At 39.7% G+C, this 19,229-nt stretch overlaps 1 protein-coding gene across 2 annotated transcripts; it reads right to left on the bottom strand.

The window, feature by feature from the left end:
• Window positions 1–1,170: 1,170 nt before the first annotated feature.
• chaf1a (chromatin assembly factor 1, subunit A (p150)) lies at window positions 1,171–12,543 on the bottom strand. Of its 2 annotated transcripts, XM_085348283.1 has the most exons (17): window positions 12,442–12,543; window positions 10,643–10,690; window positions 9,985–10,379; window positions 9,712–9,939; window positions 9,212–9,274; window positions 8,829–9,073; window positions 8,400–8,481; window positions 8,229–8,297; window positions 7,521–7,738; window positions 6,572–6,740; window positions 6,364–6,444; window positions 5,662–5,763; window positions 5,276–5,525; window positions 2,686–2,839; window positions 2,253–2,574; window positions 1,990–2,074; window positions 1,171–1,280 (listed from the first exon to the last, which is right to left on the bottom strand). In XM_085348283.1, exons 1-17 carry the CDS (start codon window positions 12,503–12,505, stop codon window positions 1,171–1,173), a joined length of 2,685 nt encoding a protein of 894 aa, XP_085204409.1. In that variant the 5' UTR covers window positions 12,506–12,543. The 2 variants fall into 2 exon arrangements, with proteins under 2 accessions (XP_085204409.1, XP_085204408.1); XM_085348282.1 differs by having other exon boundaries at window positions 9,712–10,379.
• Between the last annotated feature and the right edge of the window lie 6,686 nt (window positions 12,544–19,229).

The raw sequence follows: 19,229 nt of genomic DNA, 5'->3' as shown, positions 1-19,229 counted from the left end.
GGAAAAAACTGTTGCCTGGTCTGATGAGTGAATTTCTGGTGCAACATTCAGAGGGTAGAGTCAGAATTTGGCGTAAACATCAATATTACTCCTGACTATGTTTATTCCTTTGTGACAACAGTGTATAACAGTGATGACTGTTTCCAGCAGGATAAAGCCACGTGAGCCTAAATCACCTGGCATTGGTTTCTTAAACATGACAGTTTACTGATGTTGTGTAACAAAAGATTTAGGTAACACATGTGCATCATTAATATATTACTTATCAACTGTCAAACTTAATTGCCCATTGTGGGACAAATATTTTCTGAATTTAGTTCCATGTAACAACTCAGCTGCCAGTTTTTTTTTTACAGAACTCTACTAATAGAATAACAAAACATCCCAAAGAGACAAGAAATAAACTGTATATAAAAGTGCAGTACTTTTATTCATGTTTAATGGATTTATCCTGTTCAAGTATTCTTGAAAAATAAAGAAAATACATATTTATAAAACACTGTGGCACTGAACCTAACTGTACAAGTACAGATCTAGCAACTACTCCAGTGAGTTTGTCAGGTTTAGAAGTTGCAGAATAAATGAACCCATGGAAATCAGAAGAAAATGTACAGATGGACTTTAAGCTTCTCATTTTGGTAACCTATATACATTAGAAAATATCACATCCACAACTTGATGAATTGAACATTTCAAAAACCGTAAATAATGTTCTCGATGTCTTGGATGCTTCTCGTGGAGGGGAAGAGAAAAAAAAAAAAAAAGGCCATTTGTGTTCTGCTTTTCTCCCTGTTTAACCCAAATCTGCAGCAGCAGCTAAAGCAGTGCCGGAGAAATTCACCTTCCCCTCTATAGGCCCACGTTAAACACAAATATCAGATATAATCAATGAATACTGGAATACTGGTCAAGCCTGTCCTTATTCAAACCAGTCACCAATATTAGGGATAGCTGCTATCGGCCCGATGGCTGCTGACTGAACTGAATTAGTTGAGAGGGAACTCAATCCTGAGCAGAGTTTACCTGCTACGAGTTACCCGTATCTTAGGTGCTTCATCTTACTTGAAGACTTGATTCTGTCTGGCACACCGTGGAGTTCAGATCCAGCAAGCAGGAATTTCTAGGCAGAAAAGGGGTAGTCTGACTGGGTGAAGACTGCCTGTCCTGCACTCAGACAGTGTCGAGGGCAGACGCAGAGCTTGCAGTGGGGAGAGCAGCAGTGTCAGAGGGGGTTGTTTCCATTGTACCATCTCCCTCACTGGATGTCTGTTTTGTAGGGCCTGAAGAAAAGAAAAAAAAAAAAAGTACAAATGTAATAAGATTTAATTTAGGTGTCTAAAATGTATACATACACTTTAAAACTGAATAATATATATAGGAAACTGTAATAAACAGCTTAGGTTAAATGCTTGGCTCAAAGTGGCTCTATTGTGCTATTATTTTCTAGCTCCATAATTTTATTCTTTGACTCCACAGTAAGTTTCCATACTTGATAATTGAAAACAATCCCCATTTATGTTATACTGGGTCTTGGTGGTACCCCTCAGTTCACTCACTTTCAAACCTTTTCTGACATGCCCTACTTCAGAAGCTGAAATAAAAGTTCACTACACAGTTTTTAAATTCAATCACTACCATCAAAATCCAACTACAGACTACTGGAAAACTTCTTCTGATTGACTGCTACTCCAAAAAAGGTATGAACAGTAGATGACTATGTTAGGAGCCATTCTCATTGGCATTATACAGAATTAAGAGTAAAATGAGCATTTGCAGCAGTCTGAACTCTGAGCTTTTGCATCACAGGAATTACTCATATATATGCTGGCCTCACTTGATTGTAGCCATGTTTAAAATGAACACTTTCACATCCATTTATTCACTATTATTTTCTTGTGATGTCGTTGAATCTTGGTTTAAACCTTAAAGTTGAAAATTACAGTTAAAAGGTAAAGTTTTACAAAAAAATAATCTTCCTATGCAGCTTACCACTTTGGGTAGAAATAATTACACAGTCATCTTCATCATCATCCTCAGTGTCAGCTTGAAAACCGTCAGCCTCCATTGCTTCCGTCTGGTAAACAGTAAAAAGCTGCAGTCAGTTTAAGAAAATCCTTTCACGTGTTTGGTAACATGATATTTAAAAGTGGTAATGTGAAGTGGATATTTCATTGTAGACCAGTCCTGCAAACAGGGCTTTAAAAAAAAAAAAAAAAAAAAAAAAAAACCTCTCATAATCCACCTTTACCTACCTGCTCAGGATCATTACATCTCTTCATAAACTTGGTGATTGACATGCTGCCTGTGCTCTTCCTTTTGTTAGAGGATGAAGGGGTGGTGGAGCAGCTCTGGGGAGTTGTGGGAGAGTTTCCCTGAGAGCCTGTGGCTGCCTGGGGTTCTTCACGGGGTTCTTCTCGAGCTCCCGTGGTGAGGTAGGTCCATTGGCAGGGCACTGGAAGAGCCTCCTGACCAAAACGGGACAGAACCTCTTGGTGCACATACCAGCAGCATCGCCTGTGGGCTGAACGCTTTTCATAAATAGCATTGTTCTTGATGAGGCGTCGCAGCTGCATCCTGATCAAAGCAGGAGGGAAAGGAAAAATCTCAAGACAATACAACTACACCATACAAACATAAACGTCCACACTGAATATTACATTTACTGTTCCCTAACCATTGCTTTACCTGCTGGGAATATTTTCTGCTGGGTTCTGAGGGCTGGACAGAACAGGAGGAGATGAGGAGGTGATCTCCTGGCGACAAAACTCCCGAAACTCATTGATGATCACTTTGCTACTGTTGAGATTGCCATGCAGAAGAGGCAGGAGCTTACCGAGTACTGTCCAAGACGAGAATATTAGGGAGTTATTCATTGTTATGTCATAAATACATACATTTATTAGAATTTAAATACATTTCACATAAAAATCAAAAGATTTATTTCCTTGAAGCCAACAGTGCTGTGCAATATTAGGCTAGCGTCGAACCATGACCCATTCCGCTGCCAAAATAAGTTGATCCAGAGTTTGCAAGACTTTATATAGACACTTTACACCTGTTTTACCATCCATCCATGAGAAGATAATTGATAACAGACGATTTTTCCTGCTTTTATTTTGAAGGCTTACTCTAGAAACTCTACTCTAAAAATTTTATTTCGTAAACATGCTGGTTACTGTATGGTCAGAATTTGAGATCTCAATTACAGAGGTGGGTAGTAATAAGTTACATTTACTCCGTTACATTAACTTGAATACGTTTTGGGGGAAAAAGTACTTTTAAAAGTACCTTTGTTACACCATACTTTTTACTTGAGTACATTTGTGAAGAAGAACTGCTACTTTTACTCCACTATATTTGGCAATACTTGACTTGTTACTTTTTTAAAAATAATTAATTTCTAGTCTAATAACATTATATCTAATAACATTAGATAATACTACTACTAATAATGGATCATGCCACCTGTAACTCTTTCACCAATCAGATGTAGCCATGCAGTCACATGACCAGATATAAAACACATTTTTAAAAAATGGCAGAGGTAGCTAGAACTGAAGAGGATGAACACCCTTGCCCTCATGTGCAAAGCATGTTTTGCGTAAAAGCAGTACAAAATAACAGCTGTATAACGCGGTGTCTTCAGTGTGAGCCAAAACAAACCGACATTTCAGCATAACAAGAACTCAACATCTAACCCGAGGAAGCATGCTAAATTTCGTTTTTTTTTTTTTAGCTGTGGTTAGGTGGATGTCATCCTTATGTTACAGCAGCTGTGTTGAGCTCAATTCCTCGGTGGTCAGTGTACTGCAACTTTTTGATGTGTCCATACTCCAACACACATGAATTAAACGGCTGAATTGCCACCTCAGCATGGAGTCAAGTACTATAGAGTCTTGCAAATGACATTTTATTCTGGTGTGTAGCGGCAAGGAGACGTTTAATAGTTTCAGGACACTGACCCTCGAGGACTGGAGCTTAACACCTGTGGGTTATAGGATCACAGTCTTGAGCCACATTAAAAATTAAATGATTTAAAAAATATATAAATAAATGATGCGCATTTCCAGAATCACTCCCTTTCTCTGCTAGAAACTACATTGGTAATTAAGCTGTTTTAATATTTTTCTTTTCTCATTAAGTGACTTTTTGTCCTGACTCCTTCAATGAACTTCAATTATGAGGTGTAGAAGTTTATAACTAAGAGGAAGGCTAAACATTTTTTTGAAGGAGACTATTTGCCAGCACTGCTTAGCCTTGCATAAGTTCTGATTTTGAATGTAATCTGGAATTCATCGCAAATTATTTGTTGGCTATGAATGACAAGATTTTGTTTTAGTAGTTGGTAAAAAACATCTCCAGTGTGATCAAATTTTCAAGGCAAACATCCTATACAGCACAATAATGCCCAGACCTAATTCTTTTGAAAACCATACATCTTTCCACAGGTCTCAACTTCATCAGACATCACCTAGACACAGAGTTGGATGAGGCCAGTACAAACAGTAGCCTATCCGATGAAGATGACTTCTTTGGATCCATGGGGTCAGGAACCCAGAAGCAGGGAAGCTGGAGATGTACCTTTCATGTATATTCATTAGAAATATGGATCTACTGCATAGCTTTCCTCACATCAAACTGTCATTCAAAGTCAATACAGCTCTTCCTGCATCTGGAGCCTGTGAGGGACTTTTTAGTCAGACAGGACTTCTGTTCACTGCTAAACAGTTACAGTTTCACAGCAAGAACCTTGAGAACTGCTGCTGAAGCTTAACGATCACTTCACTGAATGAAGAAATGGCACATTTCTTGCTAAATATGCAGATAGATACACACCCACACAATTTATGGTAAAGTGAGCCGCCTTTACTTGCTCCATAATTAATCACAAGAGGAGCAGGCAGCTCAGGCAGCTCTTCAATCGATCGTGGCTCAAGAGTTGGGCGTTCGCCTTGTAATCGGAAGGTTGCCGGTTTGAGCCCCGGCTTGGACAATGTGTAGGTCGTTGTGTCCTTGGGCAAGACACTTCACCCATTGCCTACTGGTGGTGGCCAGAGGGCCCGGTGGCGCCAGTGTCCGGCAGCCTCGCCCCTGGTAGTGCGCCCCAGGGTGGCTGTGGCTACAATGTAGCTTGCCATCACCAGTGTGTGAATGGGTGGATGACTGATTGTGTAAAGCCCTTTGGGGTCCATAGGGACTAGTAAAGCGCTATACAAATACAGGCCATTTACCATTCAAACTTTGCATGCAAGCAAAACATCTGACAGACACTTACATTTTTCTTCTCTCTGAGACTTCAGTGACATCTCCTCTGGGCTGGGACTGTTGTCTGCTTTGGGTAAAGGCTCCACCAAGCACACAACATATGACTGTAAAAGTTCAAAGCCAGGTGCTTCTCCCTCCCAGATGCAGCCCCTCACCATCGGCTCCAGGACCTTCATCTTCTTCTTGCTGGACATAAGCTCATCCCACTCCCTTGCTTTCAGTTTCTGACGGAGTTTCTGCTTTTCCAGGTCACCACCATCCTGGGAGGTTTATTGGGCATTATCAGTTGTGCGAACCGCCAAAAGAAACTTTGCCAAAGTATTTTGAAACTAGAAGAGTCAAACAATTCTTTCAGTAAGGTGACAGAGGGCACTAATACTGTAGTTCGACTCATACCTCTTCTTCCAGTGCCCCTTCATCTTCTGAAAGGTAGCCATGAGGAACAAAGAATCCATCATCGTCATCGTCATCATCTTCTCCTCCCTCTTCCTCATCTTCCTAAAAGTGATCAAGAGTTCACAGCTTTCTAACGAGTAAAATAATCACTGTCACAGTTATTACCAGCCACAAAGCATAACCGGTATTGTTTTCACCTTGTAAAAAGAAACGTGCATAGCTGTCATTTCATATAATCATGGCATGGCTGAAGATGCATACTGTAACGTCAACTATAATTTAAGATGGATTTGAATACTTTGCCATACTCATCAACCCCTACCAATGGATAAACAAACATTAAAAAGCATATGACTGAGTTTAAAATCATTAGGTGTGGTCCAAGTGCTCACAGTCAACATTTTATTGTGTCATGGTTGAACAATCACATCACAAGATGGTCTTTTTTTTTAGTTCACTTCACACACACACACACACACACACACACACACACACACACGTCGTTTTCACACCAGGACTTTGGGACAACAATCTGTGATTTCTATATAAATCATGAGTGATTGAAACGGGTTTCAATGATTTCAAAGAGAATAAAAAAAACAAATGTGGGTGTGTTGTTTGATGAACAGTAATACCTATATGTTTATATGTCTGCATGTGTCTAAATCAGTTATTAAATGGGGGGGCAAAAAAAAGACTTACCCCTTCACTATGAGACAGGGACTCTCCTGGCTCTTCTTCCTCCCATTCTTCATCACTGTCCACCTCATAGTCAAGTAAACCCTATGGTCGTAGAGAACAGTTGCTATCACTACAGCTACACATAAACTGGCAACCCACATAAGCACATTCACCGCTAGGGTGGTGCATGAACAGAAGACATTAATAAAATTACAAATAAAGGTTTCACCTTGTCTTGTCTAAAGGGGCGGCGAGGTGAGATGTGTGAACTGTTCTTGCTCCATGTGCCCCAGTAGGCTGGACGGTAATTCTCACGAAACTGCAGAAGCTTCATGGGCCCATAACGTTTACGGTCCGGCACACTATCTGGTTTTGGCCCTTCCACTGCTATACAATCCCTGAGAGAGGAAGAAAACAAACAAAAGCTTGAAGGACTATTTTAATTATCTTTTTTTTTTTCAGTTTATAAAAATGATACATGAGAACCAATTTAAAACAATTTTATTGTTCTACAGGCATTAATATATAATCCATTTGTACTTTAGACTTTGGTCATTCATTTGAATTATGTTTGTTTTTATACTTTATTGTCAGACCATTGGACATGACCAGTGATGCAGAATAGAAACTGTAACCGTCCTAGGGCCAGTTAGGAAAATACTAATTTAATAGTTGATTAAATTCATCTGTGTATTATAGAGAAGTGGCACTGACACTGTGTGAAAGAAGAAACTTGCATAGTTATCATTTCACCTTTCCCCTGACTTTTTACAGTCCAATTTAGCTGACTTTGATATAGTAGATCTTGTTCAGACTAACTGACCAAAATGCCTTCAAAATACTTTTCCTGACAACAAATACACTTGTACTGCTCAGAAGCAGCTGTGTTGCTTCCAGCCTGTGTTATGCATTTTACTTTTTTATATTTTTCTAATATTACAGTTTTAACTTCTTTTTAAAAATTAGATGTTCTGCCTGTTCATGTTTGCAACTGGGCCACCTCTTTCAAATAAACATGCTCGCAATTAAACTGACAAACCCTGGGTTAACTTAAGCAGTTAATAACCAAGATCATGTGACCGCCTCTGCCCAAGGAGTCTGAGCAAGGGATTACTGCTGCTGTATATAGATTTACAAAACAAAAGTTAAATTGGGATTACCACCAATTCCAGTCTCACCTGAGTGAGTTGGTCTGTCTGGGTTTTGTGGGTCCTGACTGTCTGGGTTTTTGCCCAATCCAATCTTTCAGTCCATTCAGGTTATCAGCAGGATTCAACAAACATCGGTCCAGTTCCTCCAGAGCAGACTCTTCACACTGAACCCGGCACAGTGGTGCCAGAGCCATGTTTTCTTTGATCTCAAATGGAGCAAATTTCCCGCACGCAGCTGCAAGTGTCTGAAATGACAAGGGAAGAAAACACATGGCAATTATTATACTGGAGGTTCATGAAGTCAATATAAACGAGAAGCACTAAGAATGCAAACCTCCGCCAAGGTAGCTCACTCTCTGAGCAGCATTCACCTTTAGTATTGTATTTTTAACAATACATACATTAAGTTTGCAGTGCAGTGAAAATCGGGTAGCAGCTGTATGAAAGAGGTTTGCTTTGATTACACAAACCTTATGTAGGAGTAGATAATGGGCACAGATTTTTAAATAACTGAACGTGAATACACTGAGCTTGTTATACAATGTAACAGTAGTTAGTTAAAAATACACTGTAGACTGCTCTCTTTTTGTCTTAACAATACTTGCTGTAAATATTTAATGTGGGTGTAGTTTTAAAGAAAAGACATTTTATGAAACTGTACGGATTTTGAAGGAGAGATCAGAGTTCAAATGTGACATCCATCAATTTTCATGTCAGGTTAGTAAATCTACTTACCTTTGGAGCCTGCTGGATCTTCGATTTTTGTAGAAACCGCGTAATTTCTGCTTTCTCAGCTTTGAGGCGCTGTAACAAAACAGAACAGTCAAATGGTTAATTTTGAATGTAGAACAAGATGCTGAGCACATAACTGTCAAAAAAAAGAAAGAAAAAAGAAAAATAACTTACATCCTTTTCTTCTTTCAACCGTTTCTCCTCCTCTTTCATTCGCTTCTCTTCCTCTTTCTTTCGTTTTTCTTCCAGCTTGGCCCTATGGCAGATGTTAACAAAAATATTTTACCAAATCTAAACTTAAAAACAAAACTTAATTCAGATTGAATGAATAGACTATATGGATTCCTCTATCAGCTGCCCTATATGTCGCTTAAATGACTGCAAGTGTGGAGGGAAATATAAATAATATATGGATAACCCAAACCACATTTCATTTCAGCTCCACTGCCACAACGGACACAAATCTTTACAACCATATGAAACAATGAAAGTGTTTTCACTGTTCAGATTCCTCCATCAGCTGACCTGCAAGTCTCTCAAATGACTGCAGGTGTGGCGAAAAGTATGGACAACTACAATGTAAAACAATAATCCATTACTTACTCCATTTTGGATTTCCGCAGCTCCTCTTTTGCTTTTAGCCTCTCTGCCTTTTCCCTCTCCTCCTTCTCTTTTTTCTCCCGTTTTTCTCGTTCATCCTTCTCCTTTTTCTCCCGTTTTTCCCTTTCTCGTTCCTCCTTTAGTTTCCGAGCTTCTTCCTTCTTTTTCTCTTTTGCAGCTTTGGCCTCTTCCTTCTGCCGTTCCTTCTCCTGTCGCAGCCGGAGTCTCTCGTCTTGTTCCTGTAAACTCTAAATGTCAAATATTTATCACTTTTTCTACAAACTGATAAAGTGGGTGAAGAAATATGACACACAAAAGGCTCACAAAATAAATAAATAAATGAAAGTGAACCGAATGCAACAATTTGGGTTTGTTTGTTTTTTTACCTTCAATGAGCGTCTTTTGACCTTTTTTTGATCTGCTGGTATCTTGGATGTGGTCTTTGACTCCTGTTAGTGAGAGAAAAGAAATATGGCTCAAGATCATTGCCTGTCTTTCACAAATGCTCCTATGTTTAAATTTTAACAATGTTAAATGTTAACAATGGTATAATTACTTCAATTAACAATGACATTTTTCTGAACAGCCAAGATTACCCCCCCCCCCAAAAAAAAACCAAAAAAAAAAACCACACTGTTAATTATTAATGATTTAGTACTTTAGTGTTATGCATTACATGAGTAAATATCAAATTAAAGCAATCTATTGATGATAGGAAGCAAACACTCAATAGAAATCTTGTTTTTTGTGTGATATGTGCAGATTTATATATATAATTTATATTTAAAAAACAAACTCTTTGAACACTGATTATGTCACGTTTGTAGTAATATACTGCCCAATGTGGGCTGCAACAAAAAGCAGGGTCACAGAGTGCTGTACATACTGTAGGTGTAGTAGCGGGTGTAGGGTCATCCGTCTTGGACTTTTCTGGCGAGCTTTCAGACGGAGAGGTGACTGATGAAACTGACTGCATGGACCGGTTTCCCAAACTAGAAACATTTCCTGACTCATTCAGCTCCTCTGCTTCAGTGTCAGAATCCTGTGTTGTGTCAAGCTGAGAGATGGATGCGGTGTTGTTCTTTTCCTCCTCCTCTTCTTCTTCTTCTTCTTCCTCCTCCTCCTCCTCCTCTTTATCATCATCATTGTTGATTACAACAGAGTCTAATGTTTGCATTTTAGGAGCGCCATTAGCACTGCAGGACTTCTGAGGCGAAGCCGTTGTGTCTTTGCAGTGATGCTTATCTTTTGCTGGGACGCAGGGAGAGGCTGAAACAGATGAGGCAAGGGGCTTTAAAGGAGATGATGTGTTGTCCTCAGTCAGATCTATAATCATGTTCTCATCTGAAGTTGTGGCGCGTCTACGGCTTATGAAGCCATCAAGTGGCCCACGACCATTAACCAAAGGTGGGCCACTGCGCACAGAAAGAGGAGAGGATGCATTCTCATTCTCCCTGTCTGAGACTTCAGGTTCAGGGCAGGAATGGGCACAGGGGCGCTTAGGTGGCTGGTTCTCTTTAGGTTCAGGGTTCAGGCGCTTGAAAGGAAGACGGGCTAGAGACAGAAGAAAATACGGATCATTTGGAGCTGCACCACTGTGTATGATGAAAGACACAATTTTGATTCAATATATTGATGAGGGAAAAAGTAATACAGAAAGTCTAGAAGTAAGTAACAGGCACTGTTAGTGCAAGGTATAATTTTACAGTAGACAGCACAGAAATTATGAAACATTTAATCTGCATTGTCTCATTTCTCATTGTCAAGAGTAATATGTTTCACAAAATGTAGAAGTAAAAATTAAACATTGCATTTACCTTGTACAAGTTTCTTGCTGGCATTGTTACTTGACTTACAATCCATGCCTGAAAAATGAAAACAGACACATTAAAAGATAATTAAAGTAAAATTTCACATCATGATATTCATTTGTTTTAAATTACCTGCCAGTAAAAGTGCTCAAGAAGAAGAAGAAAAAAAAAGACTATATAATATTATATAATATAATAAGATTTTATAAATATTTATCAATTCCTTATTTATTTCTGATAAATCTTTAAGTAGAGAAAGGGAATTTCTGTGGAAACATTAGTTTAGGAGCACTGTTTTGTGACGTAAAAACATTTCACCAATGGCAAAAGCTTCGAGACAAGTGATTGTAATTAGTTGGAATATTTGAAACATCTGTGCCTTTTAGAGCAAATAAACTGCTTTCTGAGCCCCAATTCAAATCAGTTGTACTGATACAGTGCCAATTCACAACAGTCACATCAAGGCACTTGAAATGGTTTTGATGGACTGAAGGAAAAAAAAAAAAAAAAAAGAAAAAAAAAACTGAACAGGTTTTAAACTTCCAAGTATCATTATCCATCTTGGAGCCTGTCCCAGCTGTCTTTGTAAAATGACTGCTATTGCAAGTAATACTTAAAACATAGCGTTTAACGTTTTTTCGTATGTACACACAATAAAACAGTTACACTCATGCTGGTAACCTGTTAAGGCCTACTTCCCCCTCCCCACTCCCAGCAGAGTGATCAGACTTTAGGAGAAGTGGAACCGTTATCAGAACAGATATTGGCATTCATCAATAAAATATTTATCAATAGCCATACCCCCACAAAAAATTATATTTATCCATTTAAAAAGCAAAACAAAACACTGGCAACACCACTTTTTAGTGTTAAGACTGCTTGTAGTAAAATAGCATTTACTGACTAGTGTCATAACAACAGTCCGAGAACCAATACTAATCGATTGGCATTAAATGCATTTATCTGACAGTAAAGGTAGCTCTTGAATGTGCTGTATTAACGGCACAATACGCTGCAACAACAACATTACACCGAGTATAGTAGCTATGTTTGGCTGGCTCTCCCGCCAACCGGCGTATGCATCGGTGCAACAAGGCCCGGTAGAGTCCACCGGGCAAGCGCCTCAGTTTGGGTCTGTCAGGATACGTTTTGCCTGCCAAGTGCTGAGCTGAAACCTCCCTCGAAACAACAACTGAGGATGGTCGTAACAACACGACACAGTTACAACAGCTTCAAAACGTCAATGTGTGTAAAGCTAAAGGGAAGGGAGCAGCTTTGACGCGTTAACTGTGACCCGGCTTTCATGTTTGCTGCTAAGCATCTAGCCTAGCAGCTTTAGCCAAGCACCTGAGGCAGAGCTTTGAGTTGCAAAGTAGAGCAAAAAAATACAACTGTCATTCGGTTAAAGGCCTTTAATTTACAGTTAGATTTGGATAGATATAAATACCGACCAACGGAAGCCTAACTTAACTAATTGAAACGTTATCCGACGCTAAGAATTTCCGGATTGGCGTTAAGTGACATTATAACAGCAAAGTAGTAGGTTAGCTGCACACTGCAGACTTTAATGACTCAAGACAATGGCGCATTTTTTTTTAAAAACAATCCGTGTGTGTCTCGTCCCATTGGCATTAAATAGCCTCGCGATATAAAACAGTTTTTAGCGTTGGATAACTTTATAGTACGCAAATGACAGTTTTGTCAGTTTGTCAACTCTGTACGTAGTTAAGACAAAACTGTACTTTGTCTATGATATACATGTAAACATATGTGTGCTTTAATGGCATTCAGGGCCGTAGCATTACCTCTTCTACGAGGAGTCGATGCTGCCAAATGTCCTTCCACCGATGGGTTTTCAGCCGCCAACATCCCAACCACTAACCCGGTGCTTCTGTCGTTAGCTGTGTTCTCCGACAAAGTGACTTCAAAATACCCTCAAGGTTCACGTTAACACCCGAAAATACACCGTGGTAGCAAACCAATATTGTGCTGCTATTCGAACGACATGTATAGCTAATTTATTTCACATAAAACATAACACATACTCCTTCCTACAGCTCCTACATGCTCCCCTGGTTTACCCTGCTGCCTGCCTCGCGCTCCCGAGTCGGAATTGGCGGGAGCCTGTCACTTCCATCAATGCTCCTCACTGATTGGCCCAAAAGAAGTTACCGGCTGCCAAGGGGCTGTTTGATTTGTACTGCTGCGCTGCACGTTTATGCTACTGTTCACGTTTTATAAAGCTACGTGACTTATTCTTGGTAGAAAGAGAGTTCTAGGCACTGTCTGATAGTATTTAAGATGTGAAATGTAACAATAAAAGCTTATTCTCTCATGTCATTCAGTGGTCTAAAACCAATTTAACTTTATTATGTCGACACTAGCCACTCCATAGGGGACACCCGAGGCTGTGAACCAAAGAACGCCCAGTGTAGCTGATGATTCGGGCTCTGTGATTGGCAGAAGAGTTTGACTTTCTGAAGTCATGGTTGCCATGTTGTGTGAAATAAAGGAATGGGCCGGTGTTGTGCCAAAAAGTGATTGTCTGCCAGAAACTGATTGCCGTCCGCGGGAGCGCGCGCAGCTGCTTAAAGCTGTAGCGCCCGGATTACTTGCGTTGCCAGCTACTTCCGTGCAACTGATATAACGGGCGGGGGGGCAAACAAACACATTTATGCCTTTGTTATTAGGCAAAGGTATGCATTTATGAAACTTCAACGTTTCTTGTAACTGAATTGTGACGCTTTTCAGAACGTTGCTTTCAGTGTGTAGCGCAGTCACGAATGACTACACGCATCACGATGGAATAATTAATGCCTACAGGTTTAGTATGTCTACTCTCGTTGTTCATATTTGTTATAAGACTGTCGAATAGTAGTTAAAACAATAAAGACCATTTGTGCCAGTATCACCATGACTCTTTCTTGTTTGTTCAGAATAACGACTGAGAACATGGCATTTTAGCGCTACCAAAAAGTGATTGTGGCCTATAACTCGTCACTGAAACAATATTTCTGCTTCAAACTTGGCGGATGTCATTCAGAAGGGTCATATGCCAAATATTACATCTCAAACAGTCCCTTAGAACTGCTAAATTACCATTAAGGGAACAATAAAACTGACAATATGCAATTTTCAGCCTGCCAAAAAGTGATTGTGGCCTATATCCTGTCACTGAAGCAATGTTTCTGCTTCAAACTTGTTGGGTATCATCCAAAAGGATGATATGTGGCACATCATATCCCAAACAGTCTCTAAGAAATGCTGAATAACCTTTAAAGGATCATTAATACGTGCTGGTGGATGGTTCAGAGGTGGAAGTGGTGTTGGATGGTTCAGAGGCTGAGGTGGTGTTGGATGGTTCAGAGGCTGACGTGGTGGTGGATGTTTCAGAGGTGGATGTGGTGGTGGATGGTTCAGAACTGGACGTGGTGGTGGATGTTTCAGAGGTGGATGTGGTGGTGGATGGTTCAGAACTGGACGTGGTGGTGGATGTTTCAGAGGTGGACGTGGTGGTGGATGTTTCAGAGGTGGATGTGGTGGTGGATGGTTCAGAATTGGACGTGCTGGTGGATGGTTCAGAGGTGGAAGTGGTGTTGGATGGTTCAGAGGCTGAGGTGGTGTTGGATGGTTCAGAGGCTGACGTGGTGACGGTGTTGTAACTAGTACTGACTAGCTTTGGAAGTTCGTAGTGTTTACAACTTAATTCTGTTTGAAAAATTTAAATGGGGATTTTGTTAATGACACCAACAACATATTATTGTTGTCTTGTAATTTTTCTAAAGTGAAAGACGTAATTTGAAAAAAAGGAATAATTTAGAAAAAAGGGAATTTATATCGTGAGGTCACGTGTTCTGTTCGTGTGTTGTTTTTTATTTTGCTGTGCTAATAAATACACGTGTCAGCAATACAACAGTCGCTCCCCCTTAATGAAGTTTTTAATTTCAAGTAAACAGAAAAATGCCCTGCTTTTGATTTTTAAATGCGTGCATTGGCTCATAACTGTAATTCATAATGAACTATGGTGTGTTATTCAGGAAATATTTATAATTAAACATTAACTCTTTGGTGTGGTACATTGATATTGTGGAAATAATTCTATTTACAAATACACATCATGTGTTTTTGAGCATGTTACAGTACTGTAATAATTCAACATTTATGACTATATTATAGCTGATTAAAACTACTCATGTATTTCTTTTATTTCTTACAGATGGCGAGTTGTACTACATAAGGTACAAAGGCACAAATCACTGCATTAAGGCAAAAGTGCTGTGTGGGCCCAACAAAGCCAATGAAGTTTTCCTTGATTTTCATGCCAGCAGTGGTGGTTCGCACTGTGGCCAGAAAAAAACAAGAGAGGCAATCTCAAAAAGATTTTATTGGCCTGGAATGTCAGAGGAAATAAATTTATGGGTCTGTATACAACTTGATTATACATGCATATTGTTTGTCTCGCAAAATGTCCTTTATTGTCTTAAATTTCAAGTTAACAAGTGTACTAGTTAGCTGTCGATGTCTTATACGTTTTGTATCAGAAAAAAATTAAAAGTCTTTTTATTGAGATTTATATGATTAAAATTATTACACTGATTATAGTATAATAATATTATTTTATTTATTTTGCCCTCCTTTCAGGTGACTCAGTGTGTGGCATGCCAGGCCAGCAGTGTCATCATTAAAAAGGAGGTGGAGTACACACCGATACAGGTAAACATTTTAGTTGTATTTTTTCCTGTAAATGGTTTGTGACATAATACATAAAATAAAAAACATTGATTAAAATTCAAATTACTATATTGAAAATAAGGAATTGCTAATGATTTCTGTGTTTAATAGGTCAGCCAGCCATTTGAGCTTATTGGAATGGATTTAATTGGTCCACTAAAAACGACTTCAAATAACAACCAGTACATATGTGTACTTATTGACTACTTGACAAAATGGCCCCAGGCATATCCGTTGAAGTCCAAAAGTGCTGAAGAGGTAGCAAAATGCATTCTGAAGTTCTTTTACCAGTTTGAAGCACCGAAGCGCATTCTAACAGACCAGGGGAAGGAGTTTGTGAATGAAGTAAGTAAGAAACACATAAAATCCATTACTCAGTTAGAATTAAATTAACTGTCTAACAAAGTGTCATCTTGTTTTACTAGTGTAATGTGGTTATTTCTTTCTGAATTCAGATCAACCGAAATGTTTGCAAAATCCTAAACATTCAAAGGAGTCTCTGTGCCCCATACCACCCACAGACAAATGGGTTGGTAGAAAGGATGAATGGGACCATACAGAGGTATAATGTTATTTACGCATTTAATATGTTTATATTTTTAATTTGGTTTTCCTTCATATCCCAATAACTGCTTTGTTATTTAATTTTGTAGAGCACTTTCCAAGTTGGTAAATGAAAAGCCAGAGGAATGGGACAAACATTTGGATCCTGTCATGTTCGGCCTGAGAACCAAGCGCCATATGACCACTAAGTACTCACCCTTTTTTTTAATGTTTGGTAGAGAGGCGAGGTACCCTACTCAAATCCCAGATGAATACAGAGTAAGTTATTTTAAATAACATTGTTGGATTAAATACATAAGACTTTAAATGTCTTTTCTTGAATTTTTTTTTGATTGTCATATAATAACACATCCCTTTTCTACATCTTACAGGTGGACAGCAGTGTGGAGGACATTTTGTCTGTTGAAGAGGCAACAGAAGAAATTCTTAGGCTGGATGAAGTCCTTCAGACTGCTATTTCCAATAGCAAAAAAACACAGTCAAAATATCAAAACAAAAATAAAGGCAGACCTAGTCCGAGTTTTACAGTCGGCATGAAAGTGTGGAGGATGAACACGAGGAGCCAGCAGAGGAAAGGGGGCAAGTTAGATCGCAATTACCTCGGCCCCTACACAATTGCTGCAATAGCAGGAAAAAGTGTGGATCTTTTGGACAGCAAAGGTGTGACAATACCAAAACTTAACATTGATCATTTAATGGTGTTCACAGAGGAACAGCCAAGAATTCCACATAAGTTGTCTAATGCTTCTTCTTCTGAGCCATCCACCACTACCACATCCACAGTCGGGCCCCCAACCACCACGTCCACCTCTGAACCATCCACCACCACGTCAGCCTCTGAACCATCCAACACCACCTCAGCCTCTGAACCATCCAACACCACTTCCACCTCTGAACCATCCACCAGCACGTCCAATTCTGAACCATCCACCACCACATCCACCTCTGAAACATCCACCACCACGTCCACCTCTGAAACATCCACCACCACGTCCAGTTCTGAACCATCCACCACCACATCCACCTCTGAAACATCCACCACCACGTCCAGTTCTGAACCATCCACCACCACATCTACCTCTGAAACATCCACCACCACGTCAGCCTCTGAACCATCCAACACCACCTCAGCCTCTGAACCATCCAACACCACCTCAGCCTCTGAACCATCCAACACCACTTCCACCTCTGAACCATCCACCAGCACGTATTAATGATCCTTTAAAGGTTATTCAGCATTTCTTAGAGACTGTTTGGGATATGATGTGCCACATATCATCCTTTTGGATGATACCCAACAAGTTTGAAGCAGAAACATTGCTTCAGTGACAGGATATAGGCCACAATCACTTTTTGGCAGGCTGAAAATTGCATATTGTCAGTTTTATTGTTCCCTTAATGGTAATTTAGCAGTTCTGAGGGACTGTTTGAGATGTAATATTTGACATATGACCCTTCTGAATGACATCCACCAAGTTTGAAGCAGAAATAGTATCTCAGTGACAAGTTATAGTCCACAATCACTTTTTGGCAGGTCGAAAATGGCATGTTATGGGTATTAATGGTCCTTTAATAGTTATTCAACAGTCCTTAGAGACTGTTTGAGATATAATGTGTCACATGTAACCCTTTTGGATGATACCCAACAAGTTTGATGCAGAAATATTGTTTCAGTGACAAGATATAGGCGGCAATCACTTTTTGGCAGGCTGAAAATGGCATATTATCAATGTTAATGTTCCTTTACGGGTTATCCAGCAGTTCTAAGGGACTGTTTGGGATATGATGTGCCACATATCATCCTTTTGGATGATACCCAACAAGTTTGAAGCAGAAACATTGCTTCAGTGACAGGATATAGGCCACAATCACTTTTTGGCAGGCTGAAAATGGCATATTATCAATGTTAATGTTCCTTTACAGGTTATCCAGCAGTTCTAAGGGACTGTTTGAGATATAATATGTCACATAGGACCCTTCAGAATGACATGCAGCAAGTTTGAAGCAGAAATAGTATTTCATTAACTAGATATAGGCCACAATCACTTTTTGGCAGGTTGAAAATGAGATATTATCGGTATTAATGTTATTTTAAAAGTTTTTCAGCAGTTCTTGGAGAGTGTTTGAGATATAATATGTCACATAGGACCCTTCTGAATGACATCCACCAAGTTTGAAGCAGAAACATTGCTTCAGTGACAGGATATAGGCCACAATCACTTTTTGGCAGGCTGAAAATGGCATATTATCAATGTTAATGTTCCTTTACAGGTTATCCAGCAGTTCTAAGGGACTGTTTGAGATGTAATATTTGGCATATGACCCTTCTGAATGACATCCGCCAAGTTTGAAGCAGAAATATTGTTTCAGTGACGAGTTATAGGCCACAATCACTTTTTGGTAGCGCTAAAATGCCATGTTCTCAGTCGTTATTCTGAACAAACAAGAAAGAGTCATGGTGATACTGGCACAAATGGTCTTTATTGTTTTAACTACTATTCGACAGTCTTATAACAAATATGAACAACGAGAGTAGACATACTAAACCTGTAGGCATTAATTATTCCATCGTGATGCGTGTAGTCATTCGTGACTGCGCTACACACTGAAAGCAACGTTCTGAAAAGCGTCATAATTCAGTTACAAGAAACGTTGAAGTTTCATAAATGCATACCTTTGCCTAATAACAAAGGCATAAATGTGTTTGTTTGCCCCCCCCCCCGTTATATCAGTTGCACGGAAGTAGCTGGCAACGCAAGTAATCCGGGCGCTACAGCTTTAAGCAGCTGCGCGCGCTCCCGCGGACGGCAATCAGTTTCTGGCAGACAATCACTTTTTGGCACAACACCGGTATAAACTCCCGACTATTCCAGTGTCCCGGACCAACAGTTTTTTTTGTGTCAGTAAAGCGGCTAAATGTTTATGAATGTGTTAATGAGGTTTTCATTTCTCTACTTTATGATTAAAAAGGCCTCTCTCAGCCTCTGAACCATCCAACACCACTTCCACCTCTGAACCATCCACCACCACATCCACCTCTGAAACATCCACCACCACGTCCACCTCTGAACCATCCAACACCACCTCAGCCTCTGAACCATCCAACACCACTTCCACCTCTCTGTTTACAGAGAGGGGACTGGGTGGAAACGATGTCATGTTGAAGTCACGCGTTTTCCGTTTACCGCTCGAATGGCTGCTGGGACGTGTAGTTCTACTGGTCCCCTGTACTTGCCGAATATAAACAGTTTTGAACTACATGTGGTGAACGGGGTAGCGCAGTCGCAGATGATGGGTC

This window comes from Diplotaxodon limnothrissa, linkage group LG23, assembly GCF_057381915.1.
Source record: "Diplotaxodon limnothrissa isolate DT_005_m linkage group LG23, D_limnothrissa_male_GT1.1, whole genome shotgun sequence".
In the NCBI taxonomy this organism is placed as follows: domain Eukaryota; kingdom Metazoa; phylum Chordata; class Actinopteri; order Cichliformes; family Cichlidae; genus Diplotaxodon; species Diplotaxodon limnothrissa.
The sequence above is the reverse complement of the archived record's forward strand: the minus strand, read 5'-3'. Positions and strand labels throughout refer to the sequence as shown.